At 44.6% G+C, this 19,144-nt stretch overlaps 1 protein-coding gene across 1 annotated transcript in view; it reads left to right on the top strand.

Annotated features, from left to right (window-relative positions):
* Nucleotides 1-19,144, top strand: part of carmil2 (capping protein regulator and myosin 1 linker 2) — an 89,105-nt gene that overhangs the window by 33,769 nt on the left and 36,192 nt on the right. Inside the window, exons 24-31 of the mRNA XM_072386541.1 lie at nt 12,361-12,454; nt 14,928-15,014; nt 15,347-15,475; nt 15,674-15,784; nt 16,434-16,609; nt 17,205-17,292; nt 17,591-17,680; nt 17,769-17,835. Of these exons, the coding sequence (XP_072242642.1) occupies nt 12,361-12,454; nt 14,928-15,014; nt 15,347-15,475; nt 15,674-15,784; nt 16,434-16,609; nt 17,205-17,292; nt 17,591-17,680; nt 17,769-17,835 (842 nt within the window). The remainder of the gene's footprint in view (nt 1-12,360; nt 12,455-14,927; nt 15,015-15,346; nt 15,476-15,673; nt 15,785-16,433; nt 16,610-17,204; nt 17,293-17,590; nt 17,681-17,768; nt 17,836-19,144) is intronic.

Genomic DNA, 19,144 nt, shown 5'->3' with positions numbered 1-19,144 from the left:
TTGGCAACTATCACAGCTTGTAAACACTTTTTGTAGGCAGCCAAGAGACTTTCAGTTCTTGTTTTAGGGATTTTCTCCCATTCCTGCTTACAAATATCTTCCAGTTCAGTGAGATTCATGGGTGATCTTGCACATATTGCTCTTTCAAGGTCTATCCACAGATTTTCAATGATGTTCAGGTTAATAGACTGTGAGAATAGTCCATTGTGTTCAGGTAGTATCATTATCCATTTGTAGAAGTCATCCTCTTTTCAACTTCAACTTCTGGTCATTTGAATCAGGTGCGTAACCCAAGATAGAAGCCATTTCAACTCCTTGTTTGTGAGCATTCGATTCTGTCTAAGGATTATTTGAGGCCTGGCTTGCCTCTTTGAAGCCTCGACCATTACTGGAATAGCAGCGGACCTTCTAGCCTTGAAGCACCTAGCCTCAACAGGTCCTGCAGCAACTAACCTCCAACAGGCTTGCTTTAGGCCTAGTTTGTCTCTGGTCTGTTAAATCCCAGAGCCTTCTGGAGCAGCGGTTAGCTTCAATCAGTTCTGAAGCAGCAAGCCGTCACCAGCCCTGCAGCTGCTATCTTCCACTTGCCCAGCAGCAGGTGGCCTCCTCCAGCCCTGTGGCAGCTAGCCTCCACTAGTCCTGCAGTAGCCGGTCTTAACCAGCACTACAGCAGCTAGCCTTTCACGGTTCTTGTCGGCGCTGTGACACTCTGGGACCTTGGTTTAACCAGCTATCATGGGGAGTGCGTACCAGTGATTGTGGCCTCTCCAATCATTCCAATGCCACAAACGCTCAATTTACCTAGCAAACTAAGTGTGAAAGTTCTGATTAATTCTTATGTGGACTGTTTTAACTTTGCTGAATGGCTGTGTCTTGTCTGCATCTCTGTCTTACAAACAAACTTTGTATTGTTAGATAAGTCTCTTGTTATATTTACTGCTAAGTTACACTTTAAAAAAGACACACCTAGCAATTTTGAAATTATTTGGAAAAGATTTTTGCTGTTCCTTTTATTCTGGTATACAGCCAAATCCGGTCCTTGAATTGCTATTTGTAACACACCTACTGAATTTAAGGATAGGACGGATCCTAGGTATAATCCACCTGAATAATCGGACTTTGCCATTAAAGATTAATATGGTGGGAATTTGGGCAAAATCAACTAATGCAGATGTTATTGTTCTGTCTGAAACATGGCTCAGTAAATCTTATTCTGATAAAGCCATCTCTATTAAAGGCTGCAATGTATTAAGAGCCAATCGTCCCAGGAAAGGGACTTTAAATTTAATGTAAATGTCTTGCTGTCCAAATCACTCAGTAAACAGTTTGAGTTCCTGTTAATAAACCTTGAGGCGTTTGAGAGGACAGAAAAGAGGGGGGAGGGGACACTGTAACACCATTCAAAGGATACCTGTTGGAACAGGGAAACACAAGTTAATAACCACAATAATGTCACATGTAAATTATATCATTTGAGAAATTAAACAGGGGGAAAAAGAGAGCAAAGTGAAGAAAGGTGTGACAGATGAGGTCCCCCAGCAGTCTAAGCCTATAGCAGCTTAACTATGGGATGTTTCTGGATTACCTGAGCTATCCCTAACTATAAGCTTTATCAAAAAGGAAAGTTTTACGCCTAATCTTAAAAGTGGAAACGGTGTCTGACATTTACTGGCAGCTTATTCCACAAGAGAGGGTCCTGATAACTGAAGTCTCTGTGTTAGAAAGGCTCCAGATTTCAATGATTAATATTGTTTGTTATCCGTCTTGGTAGTTCCACCTTAAGGGTTAACATTGAACAAGTAGTCCGCACCACCTTAAGAATGCAAGGTATTCTGGTTATTGTAGCGGTACCAGAGAAGTGAGCGCCCGTTAAGTTTAGTTTAGTCATCATTATATGCTGTTCAGCACCGAAGTGCCAGTGTGCGTCACTGTTGATTAACCACACACACATTCAGACATCTATTCAGTGTTAGCACCGTCTCCTGCCATGTAAACAGTCTCATGCCTGTAACTCACCTGTGCCTGCCTCTCATCAGTAAAACTGCCTAAACTGGATTCCAATCTCCTCTGTTTGTGGCCTGACCGACGCCCCGGGAGCGAATGTAGCTTAAACTCAGAACGTACCAACCCTATACAGTCCTTTATTCTAGTCTCATCAACATTTATGGTCCTTCGAGCCGGATTTTGCCCCATTTACTCCCAGCATGGAATTCGAGGACGAGTATTACGGAGCACGGCCTAAGCGTCAGATACGCCCACCAACCCACTTCGATGACTACGAGGTCAACTATATCGGGCACAGACAACAAGACAGGCATGGACGAGACGGAGAGTGCTTATCTCACGAAGAGGGAGCGGCCAAGATGACCGCCCTCGACTCCCGCCATGTTCCCTTCACTGACTACCACAGGAGGGATGCTGTCCCAGATGAGGCGGACATGTACTACCGAGAGCGGCAGATGTACAGTCCGGAAACCCAGCTAGCCCACCTACGGTATCCAGAAAGGGAGATACAAGAACCACCTTCACCGCCACATGCAATTCAGGAATGCAGCGGCATGTTACAACAGTCGCAGCGAAGCAGGCACACTGACATGGAGCGACTCCACGAACCGTGGGCCGGAAGTGGAAGGCTAACCAACACTACCCCTGCCCACATTGAGGATGAAGACAACTGGCCCGACCCCCCACCATGGATACACACCGAGGACTACGAGGAGCCATTTGACAAACCAGTGATGGAGAGATTGGAGCAGCTGATGGTGGAGCTACAGTCGCTAAAGAACCAAACCATGTCAGCTCGGCACTGGAAACCACCACCTGTGATGGCCAGCTGTCACCCTCCACGACTGCAATCCCATCAACTACAAAGGGAGTCACATCCGTCCTACAAGGCAGCCACCTACGCCGCGCCCTGGCGACACAAGGAGGACCCTGCCTCGCAGTCTCCCGGACCCAGGGCTTCAACCTACACAACAGGTTATGCACCTCAACAGCGTATGTATCAGTACCGGCCTGAGACCCAGCCTCCACCCCCCACAGCTATGTCATATGCCACAGCTTATGCACTTAAGCCGACTCCAAATAACCACCTGCCTGCATATCCACAGTTCATTCCTTCAGGAGTGCCATCCTATACAGCAGCCTATATCCCGCACCAGCCTGCAAACTTCCCAGTCTCCACTCAACAAACCGCATGGATGCAGAGACAGAACCAAAGTACCCCTGTCTCACCATACCATGATCCAGCAACTGCCGCTGAACAGACATACAGGGGCCCACGTCCAACCATACCCAACTTCAACCACCGTGACCCATGTGAGTGGGCACGTTTGAAGATAGCCCTGGAGAACCTCTTGCCTGTCGAAGGGACTGAACTGTTTAAGTACCAGATTCTGGTCGACCACCTGAAGTTTGAAGAAGCAAAGTTGATAGCAGACTCCTACCTCAACTCCCCCACACCCTACGCGGATACCATGTCAGCCCTAAATGAGAAATTTGGTCAGCCGCACCAAATAGCCCTCAAGAAAATAGCCAGTGTCCTAGACTCGCCTGATGTTCGCCGTGGCGACACTGTAGCCTTCGAGCGATTTGCACTACATGTGCAGTCTCTAGTTGGCCTCCTAAAGACCTTAGGCAAGGAAGGGGATGTGGAACTTCGCTGTGGGTCTCATGTAGTGAGACTGCTAAGCAAATTACCTCCAGAGCAAAGAGCTGACTTTCGTCGATGCACCTTCAGGGAGCCAGGTGCTGTTCCCACCTTGATCGATCTCGCCCAGTGGTTACAGTATGAATCCTGGTGTCAAGACTATGATGGGCAGACATTGTCCAGGGGGCCGAAGGAGAAGCAAGTGTCCAGATCAGAGAGTCATCAGGGACGAAGGTCAGTTAACATCCTTCATGGTGCTAAGGATATCAAAGAGAACAATGCTCATACAGGAGGCTCCAAGGGGAAGAAGGTGAGAATCAAACCCTACTGCCCTTTCTGCGAGAACGAGGAACACTTCCTCAGTCAGTGCACCCAAGTTCTGAAGCTGTCAAGAGAACAACTCACAGAGTGGATAAAGACCAACAAGAGGTGCTGGCGCTGTGCAAGGCCACACCAAGCTGCCCAGTGTGACCTCAAGAAGCTCTGTAGTTTATGCCAAGGGAAGCATCTACTGGTCCTACATGAAGTCAATGATAGATCATCAAGATTGACAACCAAAGAGGAGAGTTGCTTGGTGAGCTCGACCACTGAAATCCTCTATATCGACCGGCCACCAGAGGACAACCGGGTCTTATTGAAAGTCGTCAGAGTGCTCCTCCGGTATGAAAGCCGTACTATAGACACTTATGCCATCCTGGACGACGGGTCCGAAAGAACTATGCTCCTATCAGCAGCAGCTCAGGAGCTTGGCCTCCAAGGCACATGTGAAGACCTGCCCTTGAGGACCATCCGGCGGGATGTTGAGACCCTACGTGGCTCCACAGTGTCTTTCCAACTCTCTCCTGCTGATCAACCTAAGACCACCTTTCTAGTCTCAAGGGCCTTCACCTCAGCTCGCCTTAGTCTTGCCGACCAGTCCTACCCAATGGACCAACTCCGGAAGAGGTACAGTCACCTAGTAGGTCTACCCATTAAGTCCTTTCAGAAGGTCAGACCCCTGGTACTTATTGGCTCGGACCATCCACACCTGATCACCTCCATTGCGCCAGTCAGACTGGGCCCCCCAGGTGCACCCGCTTCTGTCCGGACCAGACTAGGTTGGGCCCTTCAGGGCCCAGTGAGGTTCGTCCAGCGCCCCGCATGCCCTCAGCAGTGTCTGGTGACGTTGGTTTCTCCACAAACTTCAGAATTCTTCAAGCATGTCGAAAGGCTCTGGCAGCTCTTCCATACAGGAGCGAGAGGGTCGTAACCAGGTCAAAGCAAGATCAAGCGGCTTTAGCCCTGCTAGAAGAGAAGACCACCCGCGTAGAGGTATCAGGAGTCCGGCGCTATGCCACACCCCTTCTGCGCAAGGTAGATAGGCCTCTCCTTCATGCTTCCAAAGAAGCCGTCATGCCGAGTCTGCGGAGCACAGAAAGACGGCTAGCTAAAGATCCAGAACGAGCCAAAGCCTACAGCCTAGAGATTCAGAAGTTAGTGGATGCAGGTTCAGTCACCAAGCTAAGCTCTGAGGACCTCAACCACAATGGAGAAGAGTGGTACATCCCCCATCACATGGTGAGTCATAATAAAAAGAACAGAATTGTCTTCAACTGCTCCTACCAGTACAGGGGCCAGAACTTGAACGAGTCGCTGCTGCCTGGACCCACTCTCGGAGCTTCACTGTTAGGAGTACTGTTGCGCTTCCGGGAACATGCTGTCGCCTTAAGTGCAGATATAAAGGGAATGTTTCATCAAGTCCGCCTCCTCCCTGCAGACCGCCCCCTCTTGCGGTTCGTGTGGCGCGACTTAACCAGAGATGACCCTCCAGCAGTGTTCGAATGGCAGGTTCTACCGTTTGGCACCACCTGCAGTCCATGCTGCGCTACGTTTGCCCTGCAGCGTCATGTAGCTGACCATAGTCAACCAGGAGATGATGTAATGTTTTCTATTGAGAGGTGCTTCTATGTAGACAACCTCCTGCAGAGCCTGCCTACGTCTGAGGAGGCCAGGCAGCTGGTAGACAGACTTCGAGAGCTCCTGGCATCCGGTGGGTTTGAACTACGCCAGTGGGCCAGCAACATGCCAAGCGTCGTTGAACACCTACCCAAGGAGGCCAGGTCTGATAGCCTTGAACTCTGGCTTGCCCAGGACAGGGTAGACTCCCCTGAATCCACCCTAGGACTCAGCTGGCGCTGCCAAACTGATACCATAGGCTACAAACATCGACCCATAGAGTACGATGTTCCCACAATGCGGAACATTTATCGGGTCTTAGCCAGTCAGTACGACCCTTTGGGATTTATCCTACCCTACACCACTCGAGCCAAAATGCTGGTCCGACGCCTTTGGGAGAAACACAGAGACTGGGATGATCCTCTCCTCCCCCAAGACCTCCTACAAGCCTGGAACGCATGGGTGGAAGAACTACAGGTTCTGCCTCAAGTCACCCTGCCACGACCATATGTGTCTGCTGAAGTGGATCAGTCCAGTGTCACACGTGAAATCCATGTGTTCACTGACGCATCCGAGCAAGCTTATGGTTCAGTGGCGTACTTGAGAACGGAAGAAAGTCGAGGTCAAGTTCATCTATCCTTTCTTCTGGCCAGGTCCAGAGTAGCACCCAAGCGACACCTCTCCATGCCCAGATTAGAGCTGTGTGGAGCAGTCACTGGAGCTCAACTGGCTAAGCTCCTGGAAAGGGAGCTCACACTGAAGATCGACCGCACGACCATGTGGACAGACTCTACAACGGTGCTGACATGGCTGCAATCAGAGTCCTGTCGCTTCAAGGTCTTTGTTGGCACCAGAGTGGCAGAAATACAGGAACTGACCAGCTCACATGCCTGGCGTTATGTGGATTCCATGAGGAACCCCGCTGACGATATCACCAGGGGTAAAGCCCTGCAAGACCTTGTGAAGCCCAACAGGTGGAGCCAAGGACCTCCGTTTCTTCTTCAGCCCTCAGAGGAATGGCCTGTCAAACCCACTGTCAAGTCTATTGATGATGTCTCTGAGCATCGGAAGTCTGTCTTCTGTGGTGTCTCCTCCCCCGCGACCAGCACAGTAGACACGGAGGCGAACCAGTATGTCACTTGGAATGAGTTGCTAGAAGCTATAGTACAGGAGCAGCACGGGGCGGCAGAACAGACCGGCAGCTGTACTGCCGAAGATTACCGCAAGGCAGAGATCTTAATTCTCCAACGAGCCCAGCATGATAGCTTCCAGGAGGAGCTGCGGCTCCTGAAAGCAGGCAAACCTGTTTCATCCAGCAGTAGGTTGCTCACCTTGGCACCTGAGATAGATGAAGAGGAGGGTCTTATCCGTGTCGGTGGCAGACTCCGCCGTGCTGTAGACCTTGAGCAGACAACAGTGCATCCTATCGTGTTGGACCCTGGTCACCTATCTACCAGGCTCCTAATTCAAGACTTTGACGATCGCCTACACCATCCTGGCCCAGAGAGGGTGTTTGCTGAGATTCGGCGCTCATATTGGATCTTGCGGGGCCGTGAAGCAGTACGCCGCTTCCAGCGTACCTGCACCGAATGTCGGCGATGGAAGGCCAGACCTTCTCCTCCCAAAATGGCAGACCTACCGCCTGCCCGCCTACGACTCTTCAAGCCGGCTTTCTTCTCAACAGGGATGGATTGTTTTGGGCCATTTCAAGTTAAAGTGGGAAGGCGCATGGAGAGGAGGTGGGGAATTATATTTAAGTGCCTTACTACAAGAGGCGTCTACATAGATCTGCTAAACACCATCGACACTGACTCATTCTTGATGGCCCTCAGGCGATTTATCGCCCGCCGAGGTACACCAGCTGAGTTATACTCCGACCAGGGAACAAATTTCCGGGGAGGAGAAAGGGAGCTGCGAGAGATGTTTGCCGCACTGTCACCAGATCTGCAACAGCAACTCGCCAAACAAAGGATCAGTTTCCACTTCAACCCTCCTGCAGCACCCCACTTTGGAGGAGTCTGGGAACGGGAGATCCGCTCTGTGAAGACAGCTCTTTACACTACAATTGGAGCCCAACCAGTACCAGAGGAAGTTCTACGGACCGTGTTACTTGAAGTGGAAGGGATAATTAATTCCAAGCCATTGGGGTATGTCTCATCCAGTCTAGCTGACCTTGATCCTGTGACCCCCAACGTCTTGTTGATGGGGCGGCCGGATGGATCCCTACCCCAAATTGTGTATCCAGAGACCGAACTTCTGAGTCGCCGTCGCTGGAGGCACTCTCAAGTTCTAGCAGATCGCTTCTGGTCCAGCTTCCTGCGGAATTATCTGCCCAGCCTGCAGACTCGTCAGAAGTGGCACTCTACACCAGCCGATCTCGCAGAGGGCTCTGTTGTGATGCTGGTGGACCCTCAGCTTCCTCGGGCTCTGTGGCCTATTGGTCATGTTACCAAAGTTCACCCCAGCGCTGATGGTCATGTCCGGTCAGTGGATGTGAGAATCAAGGATCGTGTCTACACCAGACCAGTGGCCCGACTTGTCGCTCTGCCAGCGGTCCCAACTGGCGAGGAGGAAGCTAGCAGCACCACCCACACAACTCCTCAATGAGACACTAAAGACTGTTTCACCTCTCTAGAGAGCGAATGTACTTAGTACATTCGGGGGCGGCTGTTAGAAAGGCTCCAGATTTCAATGATTAATATTGTTTGTTATCCGTCTTGGTAGTTCCACCTTAAGGGTTAACATTGAACAAGTAGTCCGCACCACCTTAAGAATGCAAGGTATTCTGGTTATTGTAGCGGTACCAGAGAAGTGAGCGCCCGTTAAGTTTAGTTTAGTCATCATTATATGCTGTTCAGCACCGAAGTGCCAGTGTGCGTCACTGTTGATTAACCACACACACATTCAGACATCTATTCAGTGTTAGCACCGTCTCCTGCCATGTAAACAGTCTCATGCCTGTAACTCACCTGTGCCTGCCTCTCATCAGTAAAACTGCCTAAACTGGATTCCAATCTCCTCTGTTTGTGTCCTGACCGACGCCCCGGGAGCGAATGTAGCTTAAACTCAGAACGTACCAACCCTATACAGTCCTTTATTCTAGTCTCATCAACACTCTGCCTCCCATTCTACTTTTAGAAACTCTGGGAACAACAAGTAGACCTGCAGTTAGGGAGTGAAGTGATCTGTTAGGAAAATATCTTACAATGAGATCTTTAAGATATGATGGAGCTTGGTCATTAAGAGCTTTATATGTGAGGAGAATAATCTTAAATTCTATTCTGAATTTAACAGGGAGCCAATGAAAAGAAGCTAAAACTGGAGAAACATGATCACTCCTGTTAGTTCTCATCAGAACTCTGGCTGCAGCATTTTTGATCAGCTGGAGGCTTTTCAGAGAATATGTGGGACAGCCCAATAATAAAGAATTACAGTAGTCCAATCTTGAAGTAACAAATGCATGGACTAGTTTCTCTGCATCACCCTGAGACAGGATGTTCCTGATTTTGGCAATATTACTAAGGTGAAAGAAGGCAGTCCTAGAAACCAGTTTTATATGTGCGTCAAATGATAAATTCTGGTCAAAAATAAATCCAGGATTCCTCTCTGCAGAACTAGAACCCAAGGAAATACCATCTAGAGTAAGTATATAACTTGACAATATCTCCCTGAAGTGCTCAGGTCCAAAGATAACAACTTCAGTTGTGTCTGAATTTAGAAGCAGACAGTTTCAGGTCATTACGTCTTTAAGACATGCTTGTAGTCTGACCAACCTATTGGTTTCATCTGGTTTCATAGATAAGTACATCAGCATATCATCAGCATAACAATGGAAATTTATGCCATGCTGTCTAATAATGTTACCTAATGGAAGCATGTATAAAGTAAAAAGAATTGGTCCAAGCACAGAACCCTGAGGAACTCCATGACTTACTCCGATATGTGAGGAAGATTCTTCATTTACAAGAACAAACTGGAATCTATCAGATAAATATGACTTAAACCGGCCTAATGCAGTTCCTTTAATCCCAATAACATGTTCAAGTGTCTGTAACAGAATACTGTGATCGATCGTATCAAATGCAGCACTGAGATCCAATAGGACAAGCACAGACACAAGTCTGCTATCAGCGGCTAAGAGGAGATCATTAGTAACTTTCACCAGGGCTGTTTCTGTGCTATGATGCATTCTGAATCCTGACTGAAACTCTTCAAACAGATTATTTCTAGGTAAATGATCACAAAGTTGAACTGCAATTATTTTTTCAAGAACTTTAGACAATAAAGGGAGATTGGATATAGGTCGTTAATTAGCTAACACTTCTGAATCAAGAATAGGTTTTTTAAGTAAAGGCTTAATTACAGCAACCTTAAAAGTCCGAGGGACATATCCTGTCAACAAAGACATGGCATTTGTTGTTGTTCTAATGTAGAATCTTACTTATATGATTACTTATATCTACACTGCTCAAAAGAATAAAGGGAACACTAAAATAACACGTTCCAGTTGAACATCGTTATTCATTACATAGTGGAATGCATTGAGAACAAAATAACACTAAAAATGGTCAATGCAAATCAAAATTATCGTCACATGGAGGTCTGGATTTGGAATCCTACTCAAAATAAAAGTGGAAAATCACATTACAGACTGATCCAACTTCAGTGGAAATTCCTCAAGACAAGTCAAAATGAGGCTCAGTAGTGTGTGTGGCCTCCACGTGCCTGTATGACCTCCCTGGGCATGCTCCTGATGAGGCAGCCAATGTTCTCCTGAGGGATCTCCTCTCAGACCTGGACTAAAGTATCAGTCATGCATTGTCATGCATCAGAAGGAACCCAGGGCCCACTGCACCAGCATATGGTCTCACAATGGGTCTGAGGATCTCATCCCGGTACCTAATGGCAGTCAGGGTACCTCTGGCTAAAGAAATGCCTCCCCACACCATTACTGACCCACTGCCAAACTGGTCATGCTGGAGGATGTTGCAGGCAGCAGAACGTTCTCCATGGCGTATCCAGACTCTGTCACGTCTGTCACATGTGCTCAGTGTGAACCTGATCTCATCCACGAAGAGCATGGCACCATTGGCGAATCTGCCAATCTTTGTGTTCTCCGGCAAATGCCAGAAATCTGTACCTGAAAACGCTTTGTTATCTTCTTATAGCTTCTTATAGCCTTCTCCTGCTTTGTGGACATTCGATCGTTTTCAGTTCTGCTGATTGTTGGGACAAGGTCAGGGGAGTCAAGCTTCGAAATTTGCAACAACTGGCCTTTCCTTACAACGATTGTGAACAAGGCTAATTTAAGTCTCACACCTCTTTAGCAAGCTGTGATACCTGCCAAAGGTGGTGCTACTGGGTTTTTACTATGCAGGATGCAACTTTTGCTGTGGTCCTTTTTCCTTTTCTGTTATACATCCATCCGCATCGCGGGGGGAGCTGGAGCCTATCCCAGCAGTCATCAGGCGAAAGGTGGGGTATACTCTGGACAGGTCGCCAATCCATCACAGGGCCACATAGAGACAAACCACCACACACACTCACACTCACTCCTAAGGACAATTTAGAGACACCAATTAACCTAATATGCATGTTCTTGGATGGTGGGAGGAAGCCAGAGTACCCGGAGTACCACGCATACACAGGGAGAACATGCAAACTCCACACAGAATGGATGGATGATAGAAGAGCATTAGAGATTTTCCAACCATATTCCCTCCTCAAAGATGGGTGACCACAATCCTTTCAAGTTTTAATAATGCGATGGGCAGTTCTTAACCCAGTTTTAACCAATGGCACTTAAGCAGCTATGTGGTAATAATGAGCAATCGCAGTCCTGCAGACTGCCACATCTGTGAGAAAACAGAAACTGACAGGGGAAGGCAAATGCCAGATCCTAACATTTAGTTCAATTAATTAGCTAATTAATTAATTAGTTTATTAATTAATTAGTTAGTTAGTTAATTAACTAATTTCACCTGTCTAAAACAGGGTAAGATCTTTTCCACAACTACAGGATGTGTTTTCAAATTGGCTGTTTAAGGAATGAAAAGCTACCGAATTGCTTGGTACATTATTATCCAGTGATAATAACATTAACATTTATACATTATGGGCTGCACGGTGGTGTGGGGGTTAGCACCGTCACCTCACAGGTTCGATTCCCGGCTGGTTCTTTCTGGAGTTTGCATGTTCTCCCCGTATATACGTGGGTTCTCTCCGGGTACTCCGGCTTCCTCCCACTGTCTAAAAACATGCATGTTAGGTTAACTGGTGACTCTAAACTGTCCTTAGGAGTGGGTCTGCATGGATTTGTGTCTCGTTTGTTTCTTTGAGTGTGTGTGGTTGTTTGTCTCTATGTGGCCCTGTGATGGACTGGTGGCCTGTCCAGGTGTACCCTGCCTCTCGCCCAGTTTGGATAGGCTCCAGCCCCTAGCCCAACCCCTCTGCTGTATAGAAAATGGATGGACGGATGGATTTAAATATGATGGGCTGGATGTAATTATACAAGCGAACAGCAGCAGATTTATTATATGTAATTAACAGGGTTGTTTTAATTACCCTGAGATCAAATATTTGGAACGGGATGAAAACCTCAGTAACAAGGAAATCCCTAAATGCAGGAGTTGTGGAGGATGTCCATGTCTTTACAAAATTTCAGGGGAGTCCATCCATTGGTACTGTGCAGTAAGCAGTATTTCAGTCTCCACAAGGAAATGGTTCTCCACAAGGAAATGGATAAACATTTGATAACAGTTTTCTTTGTTGTGTAGGAACTTCACACTGCAGAAGGTGTCTCTCCCCCTGGCTGATATCACACAGAGTTACCGCAGCCACCCTGACCGAACAGAAGAGGCCCTGCACAAGGTTTTTGAATAAGAGCCTGTTTAGTATGTTCAGATGGTGTCTCTGTGTGTGTGTGTGCATGTTTGTGTGACTTAAACACTCTGACAGAATAATTAAAGGTCGATGGCATGGTGCTGTGATAGTTAGCCTCACATCAGGATGTTTGGGGTTAGAAGCTCAATTGGGTTCTTTCTGTGCAGCCCGTTCTGACAAGAAAACATAGAAATGTAGTAGTGAACATATGGCACACATATATTGAGATGGTAATATTTTTCATAGTTGTTTCGTAAAGGGAAACATCCAGGAAATGTGATGCAAGCCCACACTCATATTTTTTATTCGTAATTACACCTAATCATATTTTCTTTTGAGAGGTATCATCTACCTAACACCTACAATGCAGCCGGGACTCTCCTCGCCAGGAGGGTTCACAAACTTTTACATCTAGAATCATGTGACCAAAATATGTTGGTCTGGCAGGTAAACAAATCACAGGTGAGAATGGGTCCATCTATGTGGCAGCCAACCGATTTTCCTTTTCATATTGAAAAAACAAAATCGGGAAACGGCTTCTTTTTCCGATGACCAATAATAAAAGGAGAAATGGGAAACAGCTCGTTTTTCGTTTTTTATTTTCAAAATGAAAAACGGGAAACAGGAAACGAGCTGTTATTTGTTTTCCGACAGCATGTTTGAAAAGGTGAATCCCCATCTGTTGCTCCATCAAAGGCAGCTCGAAACTTGGGTGTCAGGATTGATGACCAACTAACCTTTAAAGATCATGTTGCCTCCGTCGCTCGATCGTGTCGCTTCGCATTGCAAGTCGCTTTGGATAAAAGCGTGTGCCAAATGCATAAAAAAATATAAAAAAATAAAGGGAGATTGGATATAGGTCGATAATTAGCCAACACTTCTGAATCAAGAGTAGGTTTTTTAAGTAAAGGTTTAATTACAGCAACCTTAAAAGTCTGAGGTACATATCCTGTCAACAAAGACAGATTGATCAGATCCAATATGAAAGTGTCAATTAAGGGGAAAACCTCCTTGAACAGTCTGGTTGGGATTGGGTCTAACATACAAGTTGATGGTTTAGAAGAGACTATTGCTGTTGTTAGCTCAGAGAGATCAACTGGGCAGAAGCCGTCTGAATACAAATCAGGTTCTAAAGATACTTCTAAAGCTGCTCTACTTGATGATACATCAGTGATAATAGTGGGAAGGATTCCATTAATCTTCTCTCTGATAGAAACAATTTTATTGACAAAGAATCTCATGAAATCATCACTGCTGAGAGTTAAAGGAATACATGGCTCAACAGAGCTCGGACTCTTTGTCAGCCTAGCTACAGCGCTGTAAAGAAACCTGGGATTATTCTTATTCTCTATCAATGATGAATAATAAGCAGTTCTAGCTTTACAAAGGGCTTTCTTATACGATATTAAACTATCTTTCCAGATTAAATGAGACTCTTCTCAGTTAGAATAACGCCACTGTCTCTCCAGCTTTCTTGCAGTCTGCTTTAATGCATGCAGCTGTGAATTATATCAAGGAGCCAACCTCTTCTGACTGATTACCTTCCTTTTCAGAGGGGCAACATTGTCCAGTGTTGTACGCATTGAAGCTATAATGCTCTCAACAAGAGAGTCAAGTTCTACTGGAGTAAAATGTAGGTAGCCGTCCTCTGTCATATCTGCACATGGCAGTGAAGAAAAGGATGATGAAATCAACTCTTTAAATCTGGTTACAGCATTCTCTGATAGACACCTTTTATATGTAAAATTCTTCTCAGAAGCCGTATAGTCAAGTAATGTAAATTCAAATGTTATTAGAACAAGACAGGTCAGACAAGACAGGGTTATGAGGGAACACTGTTAACTGTTCACTCTCAATGCCATAAGTCAGCACGAGGTCAAGGGTATGATTAAGGCAGTGAGTAGGTCTGTGAACACTTTGAGAAAATCCAATAGAGTCTAATATAGAATTAAAGTTAATATTTAGGCTGTCATTTTCAACATCTACATGAATATCAAAGTCACCCACTACAATGACTTTATCTGTACTCAGCACTAACTGTGATAAAAACTCAGACAGATTCAGACAGAAACTCAGAATAAGGGCCAGGTGGACGATACACAACAACAAACACAAGAGGTTTTTGTGATTTCCACTTTGGGAAAAACTGAGAATCAGAGATTCAAAAGAGATAAAAAACTAATCTTGGGTCTAGGACTGATTAGTAACCCTGATCTGAAGATAGCTGCCACTCCTCCTCCTCTGCCTTTGGTTCGAGGAACGTGAACATTTAAATAGTCAGAGGGAGTTGATTCATTAATGCTAACATGATCCTCCTGCTGCAGCCAGGTTTCTGTAAGACAAAATATATCAATATGATGATCACAGATCAAATCATTCACTAACAGAGACCTGGAAAGGAGGGATCTAATGTCTGATGAGACTCACAGATCTATATGTGAGCGTGTCTGTGTGTGTTCAGATTCAGCAGTGTTTAGACAGAAACAACCAGAGACAGTCTGACAGCACGGAGCTCCAGCAAGTATTTAGAAGTCAACAATCAGAAAAGGTAAGAGACTGATAGCTGTACTTCAGTTAAGGACAGTAGTATCATCACAACTTATTGATTGTAATTTTTGATGATTACACTTCATAAACTGGTGAAAAGTTTAATCCTCGAAGATGACAAACTGGATGAAAAACTGAATATTCTATATTACATAACTTTTTAAAAAAAATATTTTTCATCAGTATAAGACCGAAGCTGAATTTTTAGATTAATTTTTCAATTTTATTTTGAGAATCAAGCTCAATTAATTAAAAACAATGTCATCCACATTTATTTGTTTTTATCTAAGTCTGCATCTTCAGCTCAGTTTGGATTTATTGTCCTCACTTTAGCTGGTCCAGGGGATGTGTCGGCAATTGGAAGACAGCCTTCAACGTTTAAGCCACCTTAACACCCAGGAAGTCCAAGCTGACGTGCTGTCAGCACATGAGACGCTGCAAAATGCCAGGGGGTCTTTAAAGGTACACATGGCAAAGTTTGGTTTGTAAAACCAAACTTTGTTAGTTCCACATATAAAATCTGAGTCAAGCTCATACAGCAGCTCAGTTATGAATTCTGCCTTCATGAAGACAGTTATGTCTGATTTCATTGAGGCTATGAGAAAGCTATTAGTTTAACTATTTGTTTATGAGTTGTTGGTTTTCCTTGTACTCTTGCAGCTGCTTCCCTCTCTAAGTGAGGAAGAAAGTGCCTCTGATGGAGACTGGGTGAATGACATTCTCACTGAAACTGCTGCTGCACTGACTGATGAGGTGACAAGAAATGTACAGGTACACATTAACCATGCGCTTTATATACCTTTTGTGAATGAATTGAATTAAGCTTTACTAATACTGACGATAAGTCATATTGTTGCTGTATAAATCATTTAGAAAAAATAACTAAATGAATAGATAAAGAAGAAAGAAGATACTATTTTTCAAAAACTGTTGGGAAGTTTAAAATGTAGCAAACTGAGGTGTGGTTCAATCCTCCAGACATTACCATGAATGCGCTGGGTTGTTGTGTTTGTAGCCTGGCAACAACAGAGCTGGTGACATCACACTCAGCATAAGCAGGTGACACAGATGAACTCTCCTTCGACAATATGGCAGAATCTTACAGCGAACAGTTCAGATCCTCAGACCAAGCCTAAATCGCATTGCTGCATTCTGACTGAAACAAGGATTCAGTTCATGAGTGTACAGCCATATGAAAATGTACCCTCTTTCAATTCAAAAGTTTTATGTAACAAAGTAGAGAAAAAAATAATGCAAGAAGAACAAATTTTTTTCATCTTAACTGATGGACAATCCTACTCATTTCACAACCTATCAACCTATGATACTGCAAGAAGCATATTACAATAGGTGCTGGGGAGGAGTCTGCCTCTGTCTCAGTCTGAACTCCGGGTCCTCAGCCCTAATCTCTGTGTTTCAGGAGCTGGCTCAAGGCCTTATAAAATATGCAGAGGCGGTATGCCCACAGGTGGTTCAGCGGTCCAGTGTGTGCAAGTGTTTGTCAGAGTGTGTGTCCAAAAGAAGCAGACAGGCACACATATTCCTGAGAAGCACACTGGTGGAAACTGCAGGGCACATCATCAGCACCAGACTGCGGTAAAAACTTTTCAACATGACAGGGTCATATTCTTTTTAATTAACCTCATTTAATCACGTTTAATTACTACTGATTCTCTATGATGTTACTGACTGTTGTGACTTTGAAATGAGCACCCAAGGCTGGTAATGTGTTGCTTTCATAATCTATAATCCACAGTCATTATTCCACTCACCTCAGTTAAATGGAAAGAGCAAGAACAGTCGTAATCACTGACCACCGAAATGCACACCAGGAACCACTGATAGAACACCGATGCCCTATCTCAAATTGGAAAGTTTTGACAAAGACATGACAAAAAGACTGAATTACTGTTTTTATTAACATAATAAATTGAATTAATTAGATTTGCATTGATTTGCATAGATTTGCAATCCCTTACATTGCACCTTAAGTTTGTACAAATATACATGTTTTCATCTTCAGATAAGAAATAGGTACCAAACTGAGACACAGCCACACAGACATTCATTTTCTATTTTGAACTATATATACATATTCCATATATATTAAAGTTAGTCATTTTATTATAACTTGTGTCTTTGCTCCTCAAACCTTTTGAGTTGATTCTCAATTGTATTTTCATCCGTCCAGCGAACTCAGGCAAACAGTGACTGTGACTCTGGCTGAAAGCATCGCAGAACAGGTGCAGCAGGATCTTGCAATAGCACAGCATAAAATGGTAAACAGGACGCTTGATCTACTCTATATATTCATTACTTAGTATGCCTTAAATGGTAAGCTATAGTCAACATTTTGACTTTGAAAGATTTAAAGGTTTTTGGTTGAACCGGGTCAGCACCGTCACCTCACAGCAGAGGGTTCCTGTTTTGAGTCCCGGCTGGTTCTTTCTGTGTGGGTTCCTCCCACCACTCAAAAACGTGCATGCAACCTGCTTTTTATCATTAGAATTATACAGCATTATCTCAAATTTGCACTGTGTGAATATTTTTTGTCAATTTTCCTTTATTTACTTTTAGGATTGCCTTATAAATGAAAATTCATGCAATACTCAAAGAATCCAAATCCCAGAGCTCCGACTGGTCGATAGTGACTTTCCAACTGATGATGTAAGAGACACAAACACTTGTTTGTTCTATTGTTCACTCATTCATTTATGTTGAGAATCTGGCTTCTTTTCTTACTTTCTGTCTCCAGTACAGTCCAGCATTCTGGAGAGATACTTTGCACTCCAAGAGCTTGAGGCCTGCAGCTTCAATTAAGAGTAAGAAACGACCACTACTAACATGTGATCCAACAATACCTCTGCTTTCCCTTCACCTGAATCCAGCTCATTTCTCACTTCATTTACATATGCTTGAAATTGCAGCATGCGGGACAATTTGCAACAGTCAGTATTCAGAGATTTTTTTTTTAATTGTCAACGGTCCATCTATATTTGAAAAGTCCACATAAATATGCCCGTATTCACAGAAGGACATCACTGACCACTGTCAGATAAAACATAGATAAAATAAAATATTCAAAAGCAATGTTAAACATTATTATTGGACTAGACATACAATATTTTTGAAAACATGGTACTGTTCTGATTCCCTTTACCTGGAACAAAAAGTGCCTTTTTTATAATGTTAACAATGAAAGTGTTGGCATGCTCCCTTAAGAAAGTGTTTAGCTGAAGGCTGGTGCAATGCATGATTTAACTTATTCCATGTGCCCAGAACGGTTTGGAAGCCATGACTGAGACTAGCTGCTTTTATTCGGCTGTGCAACAGGTGCCCAGTTTGTTATCGGCACTGATTGCCCTAAGATCTGCTCCTTCTTTACTTATTTACACACAGATTTATAGGGATGGGAAACAAGAACTGGGTCCCAGTAGTTTGATTTCGTGGAATCACTTATCCGCCTGCTTAACAATCCCGTTTATGGGTTCTGCTAACGTCTGACGCATTTGCACGATGACGTCACATGCACGCTATTAACATTTAGTTGATGAGGGCTGTAAGAGTGAGGCAGAGTTAGATATATAGAGTTATATATTGTACTATATTTGTACTATATATAACTCGATGAGAATCGATAAGAGAACCGATAAGGAACCAAATCGATATGTGATATCCATAATGGAACCGGGATTGCTAAATTCTTAACAATTCCCATCCCTACTGATTTATACAGCACCTCTAATTTTATCCGTGCAGTACTTCTCTATCACACACATGCACGTGCCCACAAACACACACACAAATGCACACATACACCCAAGCATTAGTTGATAATTTACAAGAGAAAACAGGTACAGTAACTGCATTGCAGTTTGTAAATTGCACATTACTTGAAACACTTATGTAATCACCTATGTGACCATACAATACTGCCCATTTCCTCAGTTTTCTGGACCATTTCGATGACATTAATCTTTTTCCTACAACAAGAGAGACAATGTAAGTTGTCATCGGTCTGCAGACATTCAAGCAAGCCACCCAACCTTTTCTGTTTTAGCCCTTGCACCTTACACCTATACCTTTTTGAACCCCATTGAGAACCCCGTTGGAAAGTATGTGACAGAAATC

Source organism: Leuresthes tenuis, unplaced genomic scaffold (assembly GCF_036924035.1).
Source record: "Leuresthes tenuis unplaced genomic scaffold, fLeuTen1.0.hap1 SCAF_5, whole genome shotgun sequence".
NCBI lineage: Eukaryota > Metazoa > Chordata > Actinopteri > Atheriniformes > Atherinopsidae > Leuresthes > Leuresthes tenuis.
This window is presented reverse-complemented; position numbering and strand designations above follow the sequence as displayed.